This window comes from Loxodonta africana, chromosome 22 (genome assembly GCF_030014295.1).
Source record: "Loxodonta africana isolate mLoxAfr1 chromosome 22, mLoxAfr1.hap2, whole genome shotgun sequence".
In the NCBI taxonomy this organism is placed as follows: domain Eukaryota; kingdom Metazoa; phylum Chordata; class Mammalia; order Proboscidea; family Elephantidae; genus Loxodonta; species Loxodonta africana.
In genome coordinates this window covers 15,326,366-15,348,773 of record NC_087363.1, presented here as the reverse complement: position 1 = coordinate 15,348,773, position 22,408 = coordinate 15,326,366, and the positions used below count along the sequence as shown (strand labels likewise).

Here is a 22,408-nt window from a genome sequence, read left to right as displayed (position 1 = left end):
AAAAGTTGATTCTTGGTCAAGAAGATCTATGGTCCGTCCCCAGTACTTGGTCAGGAGCATTAGAAGCGGCTACTGGCAGAAGAACAGGGTGCACGTCAAATATCCCCTACAGGCAACACCGTGCAAGCTCCTCCTTGGGCTGTTCAAGGAGCTTCCTATGGACAGGGCAGATGAAGAGGTCCCATCTAATGCCAGTGGCTTCAAGTACAAGCAGAAATGATTGCCTGTGGAGAGCACAGATGAATTGAACAGCAGCGATGAAGAAGACACTCCAGGCCACCATGTCACTATCGCTGCTGTCGGAGACTCAGAAGAATGCTTTGTGGATGTTGAATATTCAGAAACAGACCAGCCAGCAGTCTGCATGTTCTGATTTTGAGACCAGCCAAGGCCATCTCCTAGAGGGCTCAGCCTGAGCCTCAGAGGACTGGAGCTTGACCAGTGTTGGAAGACCTGTTGTATTTTCATTTATTTTAGAAGTATTTTATTCTTATAATTATTAATTTTCAGTTTGTTTATTTTAGTCTTTTTTTTTTTTTTTACAATTTATACTTGAGACATTTGATTTTATAGTTACACATTTTCACTTTATTTTTAGATTTATCTATTTTCAAAGCAGTTTGGTTTCAGCTATGCCAGTTTATTTTTAGTTAAGTGTTCTGTGTGTGTGCAGTAAATGTATATTGTAATAAAACATTTGCCATTTCAACATTTGTACCATATGTAGTTGAATGGCATTAGTTGTGTTCATCATGTTGTTCAGCCATCACCATTATCTGTTCCCAGATTTTTCCAACACCTTTGACAGTAGATCGGTGTCTCCTAAGCAGTGAGTCCCTCTTCCCCCCTTCTTCCACCTCTGGTAACCACTAATAAACTTTGGTCTCCATACAAAAAAAGAAAAGAAAAGAAAAAACAGCTCATATCATCTGGTGAGGCAGAAAATCTTTAGGTGCCTTCTCCATGTTTATATATTGTTTTGAAAATGAGAAACAAAAAGACACTTCTTAATAGAGACAAGTATGATCTTTAAAAAAATAACTGGTATTATATATAGATAGATACTTTATCAATGATTCATCCATTACAGAACTGTGAAGACAAATGACAACACCAAATACAGGCTTCTCAATTTGTCGTGATAGGAAATACTCACAGATTATGGGATGCGCAGTTTTTCATGCTTTAACATCTTGAATATTAGGATATGCCTTACAGTCGATGGCATCTTAACAGTTGCTGTCAGCCAGGTGGCAGTTGTAATGAACTTACCATCATCTGCAAATGTACACAGTTGTTTGTTTCTTCTCATGGCATGGCTGGCCAAGTGCAGCTGATCAATGTTCAGCCAAAAATCAACAACTATTTGAGGAAGAAGTATGAGTCCTGGCTGTTGTCTGAAAACTTCCTTTTGACGCCTGGTGAGATCAAGCATACATCACCATGAAAACTTACTGCATAGGTATCAGTGGCTTGGAAGAAAATGCTGGGGACAAAAGTGCAGCACTTCTAAGGAATATTTTCTCACCTCCTCATGGCATAGAGAATAATACTGGGTGAGAAAACACAGATGTTGACGATTCCGTGTCAGAAAGCGATGCACAAGGTTGAACTCTATGAAGTTGTAGACATGCATTAAATTTGTACTGCTTGTGCTTTCCTTTCTGTGTTTACGTGAGAGCTGAATATGACAAAGTTCTGTCAAAAGGACTCTTTCCATAAATGTAAAATAAAAACGTTAACACATCAGAAGACCTTAATTCACAGCCTACTCACCAGCACTTTTTGAATTGTTTTTAGAGGTACATAAGATAATGGTACATGTTCCAATGGAGGTCTTAGGTTCAGTGAAATGGTGCCACACTGATCCTGTTCTTGTAAGCTGTTAACTTTAAAATGAACAGTAACTATACAGGGTGGAGTTTGAGACTAGCTAAAAAAGGGAACCTGTTCCAACCCTGGTTTAGGCTAAGAGGCACCTTTATGTAATTACACCACAGACGTTCGTGTAAATGCCTCGTGCCTTCAGCTGGGATTCTCGAGGTTTTGGGGGGAAGAAAACCAACCAACCAAGTGGCAGATTCTTCTCAGGAATGATACTAGCAAACAAGATTTCCCAATGCTTCTTTTTCACACCGTAAGATAACACTGGGGAATGGGAGCAGGGGCTGGAGCTAAAAGATCCTGTCGCATCCGGATGTTTGTGACCCCCAGGAAGTAAAAGGCTGAGATCGGGGACTGCATTTACTGGCATAATGATTTTGTGCCCTTTTTTATTTTCTTAATCATATTGACTTAATATCCTCTTCTGAAAATAAGAAGCTAAAGAATTAGTTGATTTTTTTCCCTCCAATTTCTAAGGCTGAGGTAAAAGTTATTTTTAGAGTGAAAATACAAGGCCATCTTTCAGATTTAAGCTGCACTTATTTCAGTAGTTGCCGGTGTTTCACTTCAGAATTACCCCACGTTTGGGATCCAAGAGGTGAGCATACCCTGCCCTTGATTTGCTGTTTTCTTATCTCTGATCCTTTTTGTTGACTTTTTTTTTTTTAATTCTTGTGAAAATTTTATTGACATTCTTAATGGCTACTTACTGACATTTTTCCCCCTTAAAATGAAGATAATTTTTACATGTTTATAGTAAAAAAAAAAAAAAGCAAAACAGTCTAGACAAGTATAAAGAAGAAAGTAAAACTAACCCCAAAGTGACCTTCTGTAGGGTCACTATGAGTTGGGATCGACTTGATGGCAGCAGGTTTGGCTTTGGTTTTCTATAGGGTCACTATGAGTTGGGGTCGACTCAACAGCAACGGGTTTGGATTTTTTTGGTCTGAACCTAAAAGACTGAAACAGGTTCCCTATGTAAAGCTAGTATCAAGCTCAACATTAATAAGTTATTCTACAATAAGACATTTAAAATACTTATATATAATACACTGTTAATTTAGCCATGAATGTTTCTGTTGATTTATTCTTAGTTTAATTACATAATTTGTAATTCATAAAAATAAACCTTTTTTGTTCCTTCTAAAATGTATATGACGTAGTTGGAAAAAACCTTTGTTTTAATGAAGTGAAACTAAGAACAAAGAATCCCGACTTCTGTGTATTAACCGTCAAAAGAAAGAAAATAAAGGTCCCTGGGTGTTGCAAACAGTTTGTCCTCAGCTGGTAACCAAAAAGTTGATGGTTCAAACCCACTAAGCAACACTGGGGGAGAAATAGGCCTGATGATCTGCTTCCGTAAAGATTACAAAACCCCCCCCCAAAAACCAAACCCATTGCTATCGCGTTGGTTCTGACTCACGGTGACACTATAGGGCAGAATAGAACTGCCCCATAGGGTTTCCAAAGGTGTAATCTTTATGGAAGGAGACTGCCACATATTTCTCCCGTGGAGTGGAGTGGCTGGTGGGTTCAAACCACCTACCTTTTAATTAGCAGCCAAGTGCTTAACCACCAAGCTACCAGGGCTCCTTTCTATAAAGAGTAAAGCCAAGAAAACCCTACGGGGTAGTTTTACTGTGTAACACATAGGGTCTCTTAAGTCACAAACCAACAACAAAAACAAAATTAACAACGAAATAAAATGGATGAAAAGTCAGACTTACCAGGGCTCTAATATCCTAGGATTTTGTTTCCTTTAGAAAAAAAAAGATTTTTTTTTTTGATCTAACTTATAATAACTAAGATAAACTTACTGCTTTTATTTTATGCAGACAAGGTCTTTACTGGGTGTATTTGAAGAAGATGCTGCAGCTATTTCCAACTATATGAACCAATTGTATCAAGCTATGCGTCGGATTTATGATGCACAGGTAAAAAGTTAAATTCTAGCTCCATGCTTTTTAAAAAGTGATTCTTTCATAAGTCTCATGAGGACAGAGATGGTGTCTATCTCGTTTAGTGGCGCCAGCCCTCTGCTGGGCTCATAGTAATAAGTATTTGTTGAACTGATGCATGAACATCAAGTATTTTAAACCACAGAGCTTGTATTTCAAATACTAGTGTATAGCTTGTAACATTACAAAAGTGATAAAGATTGCAGCACTAACCCCGTCCCCTAAACACAGCGAGGACTCTGTTATCGAAACTCACTGACGGTGACCATTCTTTGCCTAAGATTTGACGGAAGACTTGATGTTGTCACCTGTACTTTCCCTCATTATGTTTTTAATCCTGTGGAATACTTTCCCTTCTTGGGTAGAGAATTCAGAAGACTGCTTCTAGATAGTTAGAACAGGGTAATACAAATTAGATGTTGTAGCTTTGGAGTAGGGAGGGATGAATTGAAGGAGGTAATAACTAGATTTTTTTATTGAACAGGTATCAGATTTGAGGCTGTATTTACACAACCCAATTATAAGCCTTCAGAGCAACCTGGGTCCCTTGATATATTTTCTTTGGGATTAATTAAGTGAAAGAAGTTTCATTTTTTCCTCCTTATTTTCTCTTCTTTCTAGATTCACATTTTCATTAGGTACTTTAAAATTGCTATGATATTTGTTTATTTTTTTCCTTGTGCCAAGGCTCTCAAGTTTTCATTTGTGACGAGAGATAATTAATTCATATGTAAAATGTTTTTTCTCATTATATCCACCACTGAAAAAAACTTAATTAAAAAGTATCTCCTTTATATGAACAGACTGCCTGCATTTTGGCTGGTATGTCATTAAATGCTGATCATGGCCTAGTGTCAGCTTCCAGAGAGAGGGTTAGCCAAACATCACGTAGAATCTCTGAAGATTTTGCTAATGTTGCATACAGCGTATTTCTGGCTTTAAAAATATTCAATTTAATGTGTAAGTTTTATTAGCCAAAAAACAATACAAAACAAAACAAAAAAGCCCTGGAGCACCCCTGAATTCCCGGAGCACCCCTGAATTCCCGGAGCATGTACATTTGATTTAAGCTTCCCATTAAAAAATAACCCATTGCTGTTGAGTCGCTTCTGGCTCACAGTGACCCTGTAGGACAGAGTAGAACTGTCCCATAGGGTTTCCAAGGAAGAGCTGGTGAATTCAAACTGCTGACCTCTTGGTTAGCAGCCAGTCTCTTCACTTCTGTGCCAGCAGGGTTCCAGGTTTCCCATTGGAGTGCTTTAATGGCATTTCCCTTTCCAGTGTTTAATGAGGGTTTGAGAAAACACGTGCAGTATTTATGTTAAGTAACAATAAAGTTGCCTAGGCATCTTCAGGAGTCCCTGGGTGGTACAAACAGTTAATGTGCTTGGCTACTAGCAGAAAGGTTGGAGGTTTGAGTCCACCTGGAGGCATCTTGGAAGAAAGGCCTCATGATCCATTTCTGAAGAATCAGCTGTTGAAAACCCTGTGGAGCACAGTTCTACTGTGACACACAGGGCGTCATCATCAATTGGCTTTGACCCAGAGGCAACTGGTTTAGGTGTTGTCAACTAAAACCTTTTCTTGGTGATATCGTGCTAATTGGATTGCCTGTCTTTTCTCCATAGAACGAACTAAGTGCAGCAACACACCTGACTTCAAAACTTCTAAAAGAATATGAAAAGCAGGTACTGTATATGAAAGTTTTGAAAGCCTATTTTAAAATATGTAGGGATACAGTATCTGTGTAGATAAACGGGATTTTCTCATCGGGATTCCTTAAACTTTCCTGGATTTACAGAGGATAATTTTGATACAACATTGAAATTTCACCATAGCACTTACGTTGAGATAATTTTAATGATTTAATTTTAGACACAGACGTTACCTGATTTACCTGTCTTCTTTTTACAAATGAAGGAACTGAGGCTTGCTCAAGGTTATGCAGCTGGGTATTAGAGGAACTGGAGCTAACCACCACATCTTGTCACCCCCAGTATGGTGTACATTTCAATATACCATGTCATCTGGTTACCTAAAAACATAATTAATGTTTATTAATTCTGTAAATTACAGTATTTTATTAAAATGACATTTTTAGGACTTATTCAAAATTTTAGTAGTGTTCCGAAGTTATTTAAAATGTAATGCTGTCTTTCATTCATAAAAAACCAGGGCTTCGAACTGGTTCTTCCTGGTTCATTCGTGGCTGAAGAAGTGAAACTGGAGCAGACCCGAATTGTAAAAATTTGGGTGTATCAGAACTGAAAAATTACAAGTCCAAGCCCTGTTAGAAACCTAATCTTCCTTCTAGGAAAAGAAGGCAGCGTATGTGTTGCATAGCAACTGAATCTCTTACCTGTGGGATTTTGAGCAGAGTCAGAAACAGCAGTGCCCTGCTCAAAGATGGTGGCTGATTGCACTGCTTTGAATGTGTGTCATTCTTCACAGTCCTGGCAGTAACCCAGTCTCACACATCGGGCTCCTGAGAGGGCTCACTACTCTTCTTCTGAGTCTCCCATTCCAGGGCTTTGACCTGTAATTTTTCCTGTTCTCGTTACGGTTTCAGATCACCCAAATTAAAAAAATTTGGGTCTTTTCTGGTTTCACTTTTTGGCCATGACTGAACTGGTATGAACCAATTTGAAGCCCTGCAAAAATGTACCAGCACTGGACTTTTACCTCATCTGTGTTTCTCACTTTTCAGCGTTTTCCATTGGGGGGTGATGATGAAGTTATGAGCTCTACTCTACAACAGTTTTCAAAAGTTATAGACGAGGTAAATATTTATTTTGCTTAAATTAGTGATCTTATAATTAAGTTACTCAGGTTGGGTAGCTTTTACTGGAAGCTTTTATTATGGTTATATGAGTAAAGCTCTATTGTAAAGAATATTACTTAAGGAAAAACCTTATTTCTGTATCCTGGTGGCTGTAGTAAAAACGACACCTCATTTCCATGGAACTTTCAGTCTTTTGATTGTGTTATTTGGTTTAGGCAGGGAGAGAAGAGTTAAGCGGTGAGCTACAGCTAAGCTCTTTATGGTTCCATTCTTTTGCCATCAAGCAACATCTTACCTTCAGTCCTTATTAATCCTTTCACCTCAGACAGCCAAAATTATCCCTTAGTTTCGCAAAGCACTTATGAGAAAGAACAAAGCAGTTATCAGAAGCAAGGAGGAAGAAAGCTGGTGAGGGATGGGGGGGTGAGGCCCTAACTATCTTGTACCACTGGAATGCAGGCTCTAGTTTTACTTGAACTATTAAGTAGTTCTGTGTTTTTGAGATCCCTTTAATTGGAAAAGTAGTCTTTTGAAATAGCGTAATACACTACATTACAGCAAAACATTGTCCCATGGAGATCAGTATGAAGAATTTACACTTATAGGAAGTGGAAGTTTTTTGACTATAATTTTTTGTGCTGTATCACATACTTTTAGCGTTCTCTTATATAAAATGTATCTTAAGTTTTTTTTTTACTTAATTTTGTTTCATCTGCGTAACACTAGCTAAATGTCTCTGTATGATTAGTTACTTGGCCTTTTTGGTCTTTTTTTTTTTTTTTTTTACTAGCTTAGCTCTTGTCATGCTGTACTTTCAACTCAGTTTGCTGATGCCATGATGTTCCCCATTTCCCAGTTTAAAGAAAGAGATCTCAAAGGTACTGAAGTCAAGCTTTGTTTACTTTCATCAGCTGTTAGAAGATCAGTGCTTATAAATGTGGGTTATTCTATGCCTCCACCATTCTTTACTACCTCTGCCACTTTGGCCAGTAATCAAACATTTGTAGGCGCTCCTGCTAGGTGTCAAACTAGAGATGAAGAATACTGAGATGAACAAGATGTTCCTTCCCTTGAGAAAGCGAGAGGAAGATGGTGCTGTGTTTTATAATCAGGGAATGAGTGCGGTGCAGTTGGGGCTCAGAGGAGGGGTCAGAAAGGCTTCGTCAGGAATGTGACATGAGCACTTGATGAAGAGGAGTTTGCCAGAAGAGAGATACTATTCTTCTAGAGGAACTAGGATGTGCAAAGGTATGAGCTGTGGAAATAGCTAGTTTGCTTTGAGATATAGAGAAACTCAGTGTGGCTGCAGAGTTGAATGTGTTGGGGCATGGTAGGAGATGAATCTAGAAATAGATGGGTTGGGACGAGAGGTTGGATTTGAGTTTATGAGCAAGGAGAAGCCAGTGCAGGTCTTTAAGGAGTAGAGATACATGATCACTTTGTTTTTTGGAGGGTAGAATAGAGTTGATTTGGTATTGAGATTGGGTCAGGAAGTGAGTGTCCAGTGCAGTACAGCAAGGCCTGGACTGGGATAGTGACGCAGGATGGAGGCGTGTGTATGGGCTGGAGTGGCAGGATGTAGGGATGATAGATCATCTAGCAACACACTACTTCGTAGTTTTGGTTTTTTTTTTTTTTTTTCCTTCATTTGGGATTACTGAGAGCTTTATGGAATTGGCTCTGCTTTCTTGTAATTTGCAATCTCAGACGGTCATACAGACTTATTTCCAAGCTATGTAGATAAAATGAAAACACTGAACCGGCGGATCATGGAAGTCCTTAATTTATAAGTGGAATGAAGACGTCAGTGTTTTAGAGATGGAGTCAGTAATTGTGGTGATTCTCAGGAACAGTCATTTCCAAGGTCAAGAGATAGATCTTTTCCTCACAGTCTGAGGGGACGGAGTGTCATAATCATATTAACAGAATGTTGTTTATTTGTTTCTCATTCAGCATTTTAACTTATTACAGTTATATATGAAAAAGTGAATTAATAAGTTAGATTCTGGCACTGAGTTAATATTTGCACATCTTAGCGTTTACACTGGATTTTAGTATTTGCTTTTATGTCATGTTCCTTATTTGCGACGAGTAGATTTCCTGGTGGTGTAACCGTAGCTGACGGTAATGTCCTTCAGACCAGCTTCTAGAAGAACACCTTGAAGTATGAAATATTATTTGAGGTTTTAATTAGAGCTTAAGCTATAATTATTGTTTTCTAAACAATTTAATATGAATATTTCATAAATATGGTAACTGAAATCATTCTTGAACTTTTTCAGAAATACTGACATTAAAGGAAGTGTTTCAGATTGCTAGTAATGGTAAGCCCCGAATACTTTACACACTTATTTCTTGTCAGAATGCATTTATTTATCAGTGTAAATCCATGGTCAGATTTAATGTGTTAATTGAGAAAAATGAATGTACTTAAAAGTTTCAGTGAACATTATTTAAATCAGAGTTGTTACTTAAGTTGCACTGTTTACCTTACAAGAAAAATTTAAAAGGAAATTAAATCAGTCTTGTGGTTTACTATCTTCATAACGCCCAAGGAAGTGGTGTAATTTTTTTCCTGTCCTTGTTTTTCTATATATTCAAAAAAAATTTTATTGAACATTTGCTATCTTTGTACTAAGAACTGCTTAAAAAAAAAAAAAAACTTTTATTGGATTACACTTTCCTCTACCAATTAGATGACTAGAAACTTAATGTCGAGGAAAGCTGGCTGTGAGGAACATGTGGCTGGAATGATCCTGCAGTAGAAAATTCTCACCCTGCATTACTGCACTTGCAGAAAGATGCACATGGAAGACCATGTAAGGCATTTACACTTTGCAGAGGCCTGTCCTAACAGTCCTTTCTGTTTTCCAGATCATGATGCTGCAATTAACCGATATAGCCGATTATCCAAAAAAAGAGAAAATGACAAGGTGTGATGCATGCTTACTCCTTCAGTGTTACAGTTAGCACCTGTTTCATTGGGTGGTCCTTTCCTCCTTACAAATAGTAACTAGTAGTTAACTTAGTATGTTTTGCTATATTGCTCTTAGTTTGTTCTTTCAGTCTAGCTGTTTTAAAGCCTTTTTGGAATAAGGTGGGACATAAATAAATAGATCATTGTTGGTCTCTTGAGACAAAATATTTTTCTGCTGCTACAGTTCGATAAGTTAAACAACTATTATGAAAGTGTAATCAGTGCCGATTGTTGGACATTTCTTCTTTTTGCTTTGCATTCTGATAACATTGCATTTGTTTTGGTTTTATTTCACCACATATGTGTGAAGAAATGTCTTTGGAAATACAGCGGTCATAAAGTTGAATTGTTGAATACATAATGAGATTTTGTTATGAAGCTCTTATTTACAGAGAGATATGTTTTTTGATACTTCACATAGTAAAATCTAGAAGTATTGCACTGTATTTGAATAGAAATGTCTTCAAGTAAATATGAAAAACCAGAGTCTTAACAAGCTCATCTGGGTGCTCCTTCAGATCATCTGTCCATCCAAGGCCAAACCCAGGCCCGACCAGATGCTTGTGAGTGAGGTGGTCTCTGCAGCCGTGGCTGCAGCTGCTGGGAGGGACACAGTGAGCACTTGTGGGATCCGTGATGGGTAGGGCTTAGTGTGCTACAGTGAGCACTTGGGGGATCCGTGAATAGGTAGGGCTTACTGTGCAATAGTGAGCGCTTGTGGGGATCTGTGAATGCATAGGGTTTTGTGTGCAACAGTGAGCACTTGTGGGATCCGTGATGGGTAGGGCTTTGTGTACAACAGTGAGCACTTATGGGATCCGTGATGGGTAGGGTTTAGTGTACAATAGTGAGCACTTGTGGGATCCGTGATGGGTAGGCCTTAGTATACCACAGCTGCTGTGACACAGTAAAGGGAACGTTTCTCACACAAAGTTCAGTGCAGAGATCTTCTGTGCTGTCAACTTGAGGGGTCTAAAATAAAGTATTTGGGACATAGCTCATGTAATTCTCTTTTAGACAATCTTCTTTTCCCAGCAGCTTCTTTCCATTTCTGATTTTAGTTCACAGGTCATTTAATGGTGCAAATACGTGCATTATGAGATCTATGTTACTTTGTACTTTGCCTTAGAGAAGTAGTTAAAGGTTTTAGGTACAAATTTTGTTGCGTTTTACAATGCCTCTGACTGTTCCAGGTATTTAAAAAAAAAAAAATTCACCAATTTCATTTCATTAAAAAAAAAAAATGTATTGAGTGCCTACGATATGTAAAGCAGGATGTTGGGTGCCAAGGGGGAACGAAACTGATGAAAGGCTTTCTGTGAAGGCACGTGCTGGGCTGCTGCCAGGGCACTTGGATGAAGAGAAAGGTTCACCACTGAGTGAGGAGCAGTCAGAGATGTCTTCACAGAGTGCGAGGGCACAGAGGGGCCAGCAGTTAGCTCTTGCTGGTGAACTGGGAAACTTTACACTTTTAGGAGGTGACATTTGCATTTCACCTTGAAGGGTGAGTGGGAAGTCACCAGTGTGGGATTGAGCAGAGGGCATTCCTGGAAGAAAAAAACGCATCTGTAGAAGCACACGGCGGAGTCAGAAGAGTGTAATGGTTAAGAACATTGGCTCTGGAGTCAGACTGCCTGTGGACAGACCTCAGCTCTGCCACTTAACTTGCTGGAGGTCACGCAGCTAGTTAACTTCAAGCCTTACTTCCGTATCAGAAATCCTCAGTGATTGTGAATGTGAAATGAGATGATGTGTACGAGTACCTGGCTTATAGGAAACTTTAAATAAATTCTGACAGTAATGATTCTGATGATGGAAGGATAATCATTTCCGTGTGTCTGGAGGAAAGGATATATCTGGGGAGGTATGGCAGAGATGACAAGAAATAAGTAGTTTGGGGCTAAATTAACTATGTTCGTGACTTTGACATTTATTTTGGAGGGAATGGGCAGCCTCCAAAGGATTCCGAGTAGGTGAATAAGACTGTGCCATTGTGTAGAGAACAAAAATATGAAGTTCCAGAAATGGAAATGTGAAGGGGATAAGACTAGAAGGGATCCACTTAAAAGGCATTAGAAGAGTTTGCAAAGACATGATGAGGGTCTCAGCTATGGTCGTTATTGAAAGTGGAGAGGTGGGAATATATATATATTTTTAATTCTACCATAGATGAAGGTTTACAGAGCAAACAAGTTCTCATCCAACAGTCAAACACATTACTTTGTGACATGTCAACACTCTCCCTCGAGAGATGGGAATATTTTTGATAGATAAGGACTGACGACTTATGGTAGGAAGAGGAATGAAAAATGAGTCCTAGATTTTTTTTAAATGATTGGATGGATGCTGGAACAATTAAGAGATCTTAGAAATGTAAGTGTAGCAGGTTTTGTGGGGAAGATGTTTTGTACATTTTCAGCATTTATGCATACACACGCACGTATGTGCACATACACCACACAGAACACACATAAACGCAGAGTCCAGGTGGAGATGTGCTGCTCCTGACACTTGGCAGAGCAAGGGGCAGGAGATAAAAATTGGGAGTCATTGGTATGGTGGAATATTCTGGTAGTTGATGAAACATTCAAAAGAAAGCAGGGAAGAGTTCAGCACTTATCACAATACATTTGTTGTCTGAATAAATGACCTCAAGGGAGCACACGTGTTTTGAGTGGGTACAGGAAGACAAGCACAAGTGCAAGAGAGAAGGAGTGCTACGGAGTGAACGAGGAGAAGGGAATGGTGTGCTGTGAACTGATCAAGGTCAAGGACTAAGTGGTTAAAAGTTCAGCTGCCAATCAAAAGCTCGGCAGTTTGAATCCACCAGCTACTCTTTGGAAACCCTATAGGGCAGATTTACTCTGTCCCGTAAGGTTGCTATGAGTTGGAATCGACTTGACAGCGTCAGCAACAGCAACGTGTAACACCAGACAGTCCTCTGCCTTTCCCTGTGGTAGCTTTTCTTTTTCGTTCTTAGTTTAGTTATTGTATCATTCTTAGTTGTGTGCAAAATTCTGCTTTTCTTAGGCATTTTAAAATGGGGCGGTGGTGGTGGTGTGTGCCCTTGAGTGGATTTGAACTGCTGACCTCTTGGTTAGCAGTTGTAGCTCTTAACCGTTGCACCACCAGGGCTCGCCAAATGGGGTAGTTGATAGTAATACAAGAAAACCATCTTAGCCGATATGTTGTGTGATTTCTAATACATCAGAAAACAGCAAGGCTTTGCACAGTTGTTGGTGACTGACCTTTGTCTTTGCTAGACTCTTCTCCACAGCCGCTACTGAAGTAATCCAATGTTATCTAAATAATAGAATTTTTCATCTTTTCATTCCAAAGGTGAAATATGAGTTAACAGAAGATGTGTACACTTCCAGAAAAAAGCAACACCAGACCATGATGCATTATTTTTGCGCATTAAATACCCTTCAGTACAAGAAGAAGATAGCATTGTTAGAACCTCTACTTGGGTACATGCAAGCTCAGGTGAGTACTCAGGTGGATTATGACTGCTCTGAAAACCTTATATCAAGTTTGATATTTGTGCTGAATGTCAGGGTATTGCCACCTATCGTTAAAACACTTGTTTGTATCTGTGTTTTAAAATGTAATTTTTGAAATGTCATCAGATTACTGTTTTAAGGAAGTTGGGGAGAATGGTTGCCCTTGCAAATGAAGATTTCAAATATTTTAGGATAACTGAAACCACATACCTTGTATTTGGGCTTTGTCCATCACAGGTGGGACAGGGAACAGAACAGACAGCTAAATAAAATCCTAGAGTCGCACCTGTGGGTGGAGCTTCCACTTACTCTTGCTTCACACTAGGTCTGAAAGAGAACAGACAAGTCTGAGCTTGTCCCATGTGCCTTGCACAGTTCCTGAGTGAAAATAGTAGGTGAACTCCAAAATGGCTAAAGAGCAAGCATCAGGGAGGAGGCTAGGAAATACAGTTCTGGGCAATATAAGACAAGATGTCAATCCCTTAATAATTGAGAGTGAAAAGAAATTGGAATATTCCTTCAAATATGTGGATTTATATTGTTTTTTATAGAACTTGTTTGTAGTGAATATGAAATGGTTTGTCTGTATCATTTACTGTGAAATGTTTTAAAATTTATTTTCCAGTTAAAAAAATTACTTGCCATATGCATATACTACTTATTCAATTCAAAAGATACAAAAAGATGTACAGTGAAAATTAAATCTTGCTCCCTCAGGGCCTGGTGAGCAGTGGAAGTTATTGTAAACATCAGCCTAGTTTTATACAAATCCTTTTTTTTTTTTTTTAACTTAACTACTGTGTACCTTAGAGATTGTTTGTATGACTGACTTTTTAAGTATTTTTGTATGTGTCTGTGTGTGTTTGTGTTGTTCACCCCACTGCCCTGTCCCCAGATAAGCTTCTTTAAGATGGGTTCTGAAAATCTCAATGAACAACTGGAAGAATTTTTAACTAATATTGGAACAAGTGTACAGAAGTAAGTATTTTCTTCCTTAAAATTGAAAAGTATGTGAATGATAAATTAACAGCTGAACGCCACAGTCTGCAGTCGTTAACCATCTAACTTCTGAGGGACTATTTTACCAGCCATGAGCATGTTTCTCACACGGCCCCTGGATGCTTTTTTGGGTTTTTCAGCATCTTTTCCATGGAGCGCAAACTCTGAATTTCACAACAGTGTTAATTCTGATGTTGATTTTATCGATCCTAAGCTAGGTTTTATGTCTGAATATAAAAGATTGGTAATAGCAATTATCCATAAGTGAATTTATCTTTAAATTCTAAATAATGGGCAGTGGATGAGAGATTACTAAATGCATCTTGCTCTCCAAGCCGTGAAAGCTTCCAAAGTTTGAGCAATGACATCCTTCCTCCAAGGTATAGAGTGAGAGGAGAATGATGGTTGTTTTAAAGGCCAGTACAGAGCAGTTTGAAATTTCTCCAGAGTCAGGCATTCAGGCACTAGTTTTTGAAGTTGCTATTGTTTCTAAAACATCTAAGTTTTAAATAAAATATAAAGCTGTTTTAAAATGTGTTCATGTTGCTTTAACTACCTAAACCACTGTTTCTCTCTTTACGAAAAGATGTATAAAATAAATACACATTGGTAAGGAGTTCTCTGTCCACTGTGGTTGGTAGTAAGTAATCAGCCCTCTGCGTTAGTGTCCGCAGGGAGATGAACAGCGATGTGGAGACCATGCAGCAGACCATAGGAGATTTGGAAGCAGCCAGTGACCCGTTGTATACTCCTGACCCAGACCCCACCACGTTCCCCGTTAATCGAAACTTAACCCGAAAGGCTGGATACCTTAATGCTAGGAAGTAAGAAAACCATTGTTATTTTTATATATTGTTTATAATCTGTGGTAGTACCAGATGACTGTAATACGTACTTGATATTGTCTGCCAAATTGTTTTCATTTTACTAAAGGTCGAACCTTTTTAGTGGTGTTAATATTTATGTGAACTTTTTGACAGGTGAAGTAAATACATGAGTATTTTCAGAAGTAAAATCCTATTCATATTTATTGAATACTGTAGAGTTATAGAATAGTTTAAATATATTAAGATGGAAATGCTATTAAATATCATTTATCATACTTGAAAATACATGTAATTACATCATCAGATCAAATTTTAGTTTTTACCTGAAGATATGATAAATTTGAAATAAATTCTTTGGTTTTGAATATATTCCCTTGGAAACTGAACTGTAACCTATATTTTATGGAGCACCATTATAAAAGTTGCAGTTTGATCATTTCCAGGCTTGTTTCGAAAATTATATACACATACATGAGTGAGGAAACCTACAGGAATTTATTTTAGAGGCTGGAAAACTGATGTTTATGTATTTTTCTTGGTACCTTGGTGCCTTTTTCCAAGCTGGTTCAGTGTGATATGCTCCATTTTTTGTCTGGCTGATGGTGATGTTATTAAAAAGTGAAAATGTGCTTTCTTCATTTAGTAAAACAGGCTTGGTGTCATCTACCTGGGACAGACAGTTTTACTTCACGCAGGGTGGAAATTTAATGACTCAGGCCCGAGGGGACGTAGCAGGAGGCCTGGCCATGGACATAGACAACTGTTCAGTGATGGCTGTGGACTGTGAAGACAGGCGATACTGTTTTCAGATCACCTCTTTTGATGGAAAAAAGTTAGTGTTTTTTTTCTACTATTAGTAAAATCGGTAATATTTGTTTTTGAAATTTATTTTTTTATCATCTTTAGATGAAGGTTTACAGAGCAAACTAGTTTCTTGTTAAACAGTACACATATTGTTTTATGACATTGGTTAACAACCCCACACCGTGTCAACACTTTCCCTTCTCGACCCTGGGTTCCCTATTACCAGCTTTCCTGTCCTCTCCTGCCTTCTAGTCCTTGCCCCTGGGTTGTTGTGCCCTGTTAGTCTCATTTTGTTTTATGGGCCTAACTAATCTTTGGATGGAGGGTGAACCTCAGGAGTGACTTCATGAGCTAAAAGGGTGCCCGGGGGCCATACTCTTAGGGTTTCTCTAGTCTCTATCAGGCCGGTAAGTCTGGTCTTTTTTTGTGAGTTAGAATTTTGTTCTACATTTTTCTCTAATTCTGTCTGGGACCCCCTTGATGATACCTGTCAGAGCAGTCAGTGGCGATAGTGGGGCACCATCTAGTTGTGCTGGACTCAGTCTGGTGGAGGCTGTGGTAGTTGTGGTCCATTAATCCTTTAGACTAATCTTTCTCTTGTGTCTTTGGTTTTCTTCATTCTCCCTTGCTCCCAAGGGGGTGAGACCAGTGGAGTATCTTAGACGGCTGCTCACAAGCTTTTAAGACCCCAGATGCTACTTGCAAAAGTAGAATGTAGAACATTTTCTTTATAAACTGTTTTGTGCCAGTTGAGCTAGATGTTCCATGGTTCCCACAGCCCTCAGCCCAGCAATTTAGTCCCTCAGGGAGTTTGGATATGTCTTTGGAGCTTCCATGACCTTGCCTTGTACAAGTTGTGCTGGCTTGCCCAATATTGTGCACTGTCTTGCCCTTCACGAAAGTTAAAAATCGGTAATATTTTGAACTACCAAAATGCAGGGTAATTTCTTTTAGAAATTTAATAGACATTTTAAGCATATTATGTATTAAGATAATTTTTTCCTTTTTAATCTTGTAGAAATGAGTTGTATTTTCCTTTCTTACTTCGGTAAATGATTTTCTTAATATTTTGAGGCTGACAAAGCAAGGTCCCTGACCTCGTCATGTGGTAAGACCTGATTTTCATGTTAAGAGAATGTCACTGAAAATCCTGTCTGATATGGACAAGCTAGCACAGGTTAGTGGAAAGAGCCCCAACCCTGAGCCCAGAAAGTTCAAATTCTGGATCCACTGCTTGCTGTGTGTCTGTGGACAAGTTACTTTACCCCTTGATCTCCATTTCTCTACTTGTAAAATGGCTGGGGAGTGGGGTAGTCACAATTCTTACTTCGTATCTTGTAGAAATCCGACATATGTAATGTGCCGAGCACATAGTAAGAAAAAAAAAAAACCAAACCTGTTGCCGTCGAGTCAATTCCAACTCATAGCAACCCTATAGGACAGAGTAGAACTGCCCCATAGAGTTTCCAAGGAGCAGCCGGTGGATTCAAACTGCTGACCTTTTTGGTTAGCAGCCATAGCTCTTTACCACTACACCACCAGGGTTTCTGAGCACATAGTAGGTCCTAATAAATTGTGTTGTTTTAAAATATTAATCAAGTATTTCTGATCAAATTCATTATTTAGTCCATTTATATTTATAGTGCCATTGAAAAAAATTCTATTACCTTTGCATTGAATAAAAACCAATGAAGTAGCATTTAGAATATGTTTTTTTAAAAGCATAGAAGAATATAAAAAGGAATAAGAAAAAAAGCTATAATCTCTCAACCAGAAGCAGCGATTGTTAACTTCTCGGTCTTTTGCCTTCAGTTTTCATCCTAAGTACACTTTTTAAATAGTTGAGGGAATATTGTATATATAATTTGGATCTGCACCCACTTACTAAAATCATTTCACATGGCTGTGCTATAATCCATTTAAAGATATGCACTGTAATTTAAACATTTTCCTAATGGTAGATGTTTGGGTTATTTGTAATTTTTTTTCTACTTAATTAAAACACCATCGTTGACCTTTCTTAATGTTAGGAGCACTCACTCTCTGGTTGTCTGAAGTCATTGTTCTCCTGGGTTCATGTGTGTTGCTTAAGATGTTGTGGCTCACTATCTTTTTCAAAATGGTTCCTTAATTTTAAATTCCTTTTACAAACATGCATTAAATCCCATTTGTGTGTTAAATATTGTGTTAGATATTGGGAGTTCCTGTGTTCATTTGCCAGAATTACCAAATTGTTAAATTATGTTACTATAATTACTCACATTTTGGTATCTTCAGTTTTGTGCTCACGTTTTAATATGATTTCCCACTTCACATTCCTGTTGTGATGCAAATTAGTAAAAATTATTTTTCCCCAACTTTTAAAATTTTAATTTCTGTAGAAAAGTTAAATATACCTGTGCCAGTGATTAATATATTGAAAATTCGACTTAACCTTGTTAACAGAGGAACAATCAATAATGAAGTAAAGGTAGTATCTTCTATCAGGATCATTGATTTAAATTTGAAATAAGCATCCTAAGTGTCAGAAAGTTGAAATGTATTGTCATATTGACGTGTACGTCTGTCGGGGTTTGTCTGCTGAGGACTAGCGCCTGTTTCCTTTCCGGTATATCTTGGCCTAGATGGCCAGAGTCAGGGTTGTTAAAATCTGAGTGCTGATGCCTGTGGTGCTCCTGTCTTCCTGAGGTTCTGATTTGTTTTTATATATACCTGTAAGTTCTGCTCTGTCACACAGGGTCACTGTGAGTCGAAATTGACACTGTGGCATCTAACAACAATATAGTTTTAAAGATAAGAAATTCTCTTAGATCATTGAAAGTACTTCCATAAAAAAGTTGAGGGTCAGACTTATTCTCATTTTTTTTCAGATCTTCAATTTTGCAAGCAGAGAGTAAAAAGGACCATGAAGAGGTAAAATTTTACCTAGTTAATTTCTTCTGCATCAAGAAAATATTTTTCCGATTTTGAAACATATTAGTATGTTCATTATAGAAAATTTGGAAAATTCTAGTGAAGACAGTGTTCTCTAGTTTCTAACAGAATTTACAACTGGAGGGGACCTTAGAGATCATCTGTCTGCTGCCTTAAGGGCTCACATTCAGAAATGACCTTGTGACTGCTGCTTTCTGGCAGGCTGTTAAGGTCAGGAGGCAACAGTTTAGTCTATTCCCGTCCTAGCCCTCTGAGAGAGCACAGCCGCCTTAAGAGCGTAGTGGCAGCAGATGTAGCGTGGCAGGAAACAGATAAAGCATAAAACCTTGGGCAAATGAAAGACAGAAAAACAAAAATTTGGGAGTCTGTTCTTCTTCACAATCCTTTTCTTCTTGGCTCCATTTTTACTTCTTTTTTTACCAAATATGGAAGGTAAGGTGCCACCGAGAACTGACACTTCAAAACTGTCTTGAGAAATAATCCATAAAAATATACTATCATTTGATTTTGCGTCAGTTTATCTGACATTAGGATTGTTTTGGTAAAAGACAAGTTTAGTAGTTATGTACCTTAATTTACTGCTCTTGGAAAAGAGTGTTAAAACTTGCCTTTAGTGTCTAAAGCAGCACAGATATGTCTGCTTTTTGCAGAGTTTAGCAAACAAAATAATTCATTGAAGTTTAGCAAGACTCACCTGCCATTGGGAGTCCTGCAGAATGAGGCAGAAGATGTAGAGAGAGTTTTCTTTGTTAATTATTTGTAAACTTGAAAGAAGGGAAGTATGTGCAGTATATTCACTTGGACTGTGTTTAGCTCTTAACTTTTTTATACTGATGTTTATTAAGATACCTGAGTCCAGAGGGTTTTGTTTGGTGGGAAAGATAAGTACAGACTATTAAACTAGAGTTTAACATTATTTCTATATTTTTTATTTCCTTGTGTAAAATAAAATTTTTTAAATTAATAAATCAGCTCAATATTCTGTTGTACCCTCAAATACTCTACATGTATATGTCTATAAATGTATATGTGTGTATATATATATATACACAAACACATACATGAAGGTGTTTTCCTGATAAGGAAGAGCCTGTGTTACATTTAATGAAACTTCTGTTTCAGTTGAGTATTGAACATTCTGTTTTAGGAGAGAAGCTTTGTATGGAAAAAAACCTGTATTATTAATCACATTTTCCTGTTTTTTCCCTCTCTTACAGTGGATCTGTACAATAAACAACATATCCAAGCAAATATATTTAAGTGAAAACCCAGAGGTAATATTTTTGTTTTATGGTATCCAGATCTAGCAAAATTGAATAATTCTGTGGCTTATGTGGCTTTTATAAATTGTCATAATTTCTCAAGTTCTGTAATCTTTTGACTTTGAATGGGTAGCTTTAATGTATCATGTATGTAATGAGTGTCTTCCTAGAACAATATATTCTTTCAGAAGGTACTGAAATCAGTCAAGCAGCAAATATTTACTGGGTATCTACTGTCTGGAAACCCTGGTGGCATAGTGGTTAAAAGCTACGACTGCTAACCGAGAGGTCGGCAGTTCACATCTGCCAGGCGCTCCTTGGAAACTCTATGAGGCAGTCCTACTCTGTCCTATAGGGTTGCTATGAGTCGGAATCAACGGCAGTGGGTTTGGTTTTTTGTTTTTTATCTACTGTCTGCCTAGCACTGTGTTGAGCATCATGGGGAACAAGGATCCAAAAGAAGAATGAGCCATGGCATCTGCTTTCTAGGAGCCTATCTATGGGGAAGCAGAACTAAAACTTTTAACATTTCACGTAGAGCAGTATCTAATTGAATGTGAGTGGTGGTGACTAAAGGTGTAATTTTAGAGAATGTTAAGATCAGTGTGAACGTCACGTCTTAGAGAAAGCTCTGTGGGGGTGATGGAAACCTGAGCTGGGTAGGATTTATCTGTGTTTTGAGCAAAAGAGAAGATACTGCAGGTAAGAGCATAATGACAAAAGCACAAAGGCAGAATTTGAATGTGTGTGAAACTAATAGTGTAATTGGAGTTGAAGGTTCTTGTTAGTGAATAATAGCAAACTGAAATATGCATACATATCAGCCGGGGGTCTTCTTAAAATGCATATTCTGAATCTGTAGGAGTGGGATGAGATGGCCTGAGCTCCCAGTTCTGCACACTATACTTTGGGTAGCAAGGGTAGTACACCAGATGAATCCAGGAGTATAGACATAGCCAAAGGTGCCGTCCAAACTACAGGCAGAACGCGAGGGTGTGGAGAACTCTGGAAGGTGTCAAGCGCACCCACTCTGATGTGGAATTGGCAAAGCCTTGGCACTAGGGCAGGAGCTGTGTGTCCTCTCCCAGTCTTGGTGGGCTTGGCTGTGCTGTGAACTCCAGGCACCTTCCAGGGCTGGGGCGGGGGAGGGAGGTGATGATTTCAACTGAGGCAGAGCAGGGCTAATTTCCCTGGAAACCCTCACCCTTCTAAGTCTTAAACTGCTATTCCTGTCAGGGTGGATTAGAGGGGAAGGTCTGGGACGTATAGGAGCCCATTCTCATAGTTTAGGCATGAACTGAGGGTCTGAACGAGATAGTAACCAAGGGAAGAGAGAAGAAAAAACGAATCAGAGAAATAGGTAAAAAGAAATTGCCTGGACCTGTCAGTGACTGACTGATGAAGGAGATACCTGGTAAAGATGACTTCAAGTTTTAAGCCTGAGTGAAGGGAAGAACAGTTTGGAAGAAGAATTCTGTTTTTATTATCATGACTTTTAGGTTCTAGTCAAGACATACGGTTTGGATGTTCAGGAGAAAGTTGTCTAACAAACAAAAATTCATGACCTAATAAAAACTTACGACCTCCAAAATATTAGTAATTTCTCCTAGGTTTGTTAATAATCTTAGGAGTTCAGTTACAGAAAATCAGTGCTAACCGTAGATAAGCCTTTTGTTTTCAGTAACTTGATCTCCTGCCAGTTTAGTTTTTCCTTTCTGTTAGGTTACTTTGGAGCAACAAAAAATAAAATTAAAATGCAAATTAGGTGACTTATTTTAATGTCTAGGGAAGACAATGTTTGGATTTGAATAATGCAAATTTATAGTACTTTTCTGTCAATAATCAAAATTCTAATTTTATGTCAGTATTTTTCAGATGATCCAGAATTATTTTATGTGTATTATTGAGAGAAGAAATTTTGGTCAATTTTTGACATTGTATTGGTGTTTTTACTAACTATAAGACACAGAAATGCAAAAATGTTTTGATTAATTTAAATCTATTCTTATTTAGCCAGTGTTTTAAATAAAACAGCAAGTCTAAAAATCTTTTTCTTTAAAAAAAAAAAAAAAAAAACTTTCTTTAAAATCTTTTAAACTTTGATCTGAAAATATCCATGATAACTGAATAATTTAAAATATATGCAAATTTCTGAGCATGAATGTATTCTGGAAAATTGTGACAACTCACCAGCAAAGTTATAAAGTACTAAATTTCATATTTTGTGAATGTTTCCTACTCCTAAATATTTTTATTTCACAAACTTTCTGAGAACCCACTATACCAGGCACTGTGCTGGGTGCTGGCAATACAGCGGTAAACAAACCTTAATCCAAAAAACCTGATAGTTATAAACTTAAACAAAAAACAGTATTTTCTTATTATGTATACTGGAAGAAAAAAAATCAAATTTGTTTCCTAGCTAGACAGAAAAGAAAAAGCAAACTTAATTTCAGTGAAGTTAATTATGTATCTTAA

The 22,408-nt window shown here is 37.9% G+C and overlaps 1 protein-coding gene across 2 annotated transcripts in view; it reads left to right on the top strand.

Annotated features, from left to right (window-relative positions):
* The window catches only part of APPL1 (adaptor protein, phosphotyrosine interacting with PH domain and leucine zipper 1), a 43,047-nt gene that overhangs the window by 3,391 nt on the left and 17,248 nt on the right, over positions 1 to 22,408 (top strand). The window contains exons 1-13 of one of the 2 annotated variants that reach the window (XM_023547597.2): positions 572 to 2,482; positions 3,720 to 3,818; positions 5,471 to 5,530; positions 6,550 to 6,621; positions 7,415 to 7,502; positions 8,907 to 8,948; positions 9,499 to 9,557; positions 12,941 to 13,087; positions 14,000 to 14,082; positions 14,769 to 14,927; positions 15,574 to 15,762; positions 18,605 to 18,647; positions 19,886 to 19,942. In XM_023547597.2, the coding sequence (XP_023403365.1) occupies positions 3,774 to 3,818; positions 5,471 to 5,530; positions 6,550 to 6,621; positions 7,415 to 7,502; positions 8,907 to 8,948; positions 9,499 to 9,557; positions 12,941 to 13,087; positions 14,000 to 14,082; positions 14,769 to 14,927; positions 15,574 to 15,762; positions 18,605 to 18,647; positions 19,886 to 19,942 (1,044 nt within the window). In that variant the 5' untranslated portion in view covers positions 572 to 2,482; positions 3,720 to 3,773. Of the gene's footprint in view, positions 1 to 571; positions 2,483 to 3,719; positions 3,819 to 5,470; positions 5,531 to 6,549; positions 6,622 to 7,414; positions 7,503 to 8,906; positions 8,949 to 9,498; positions 9,558 to 12,940; positions 13,088 to 13,999; positions 14,083 to 14,768; positions 14,928 to 15,573; positions 15,763 to 18,604; positions 18,648 to 19,885; positions 19,943 to 22,408 lie in introns of those variants that run through there. The other variant, XM_064274343.1, reaches the window with a different exon arrangement.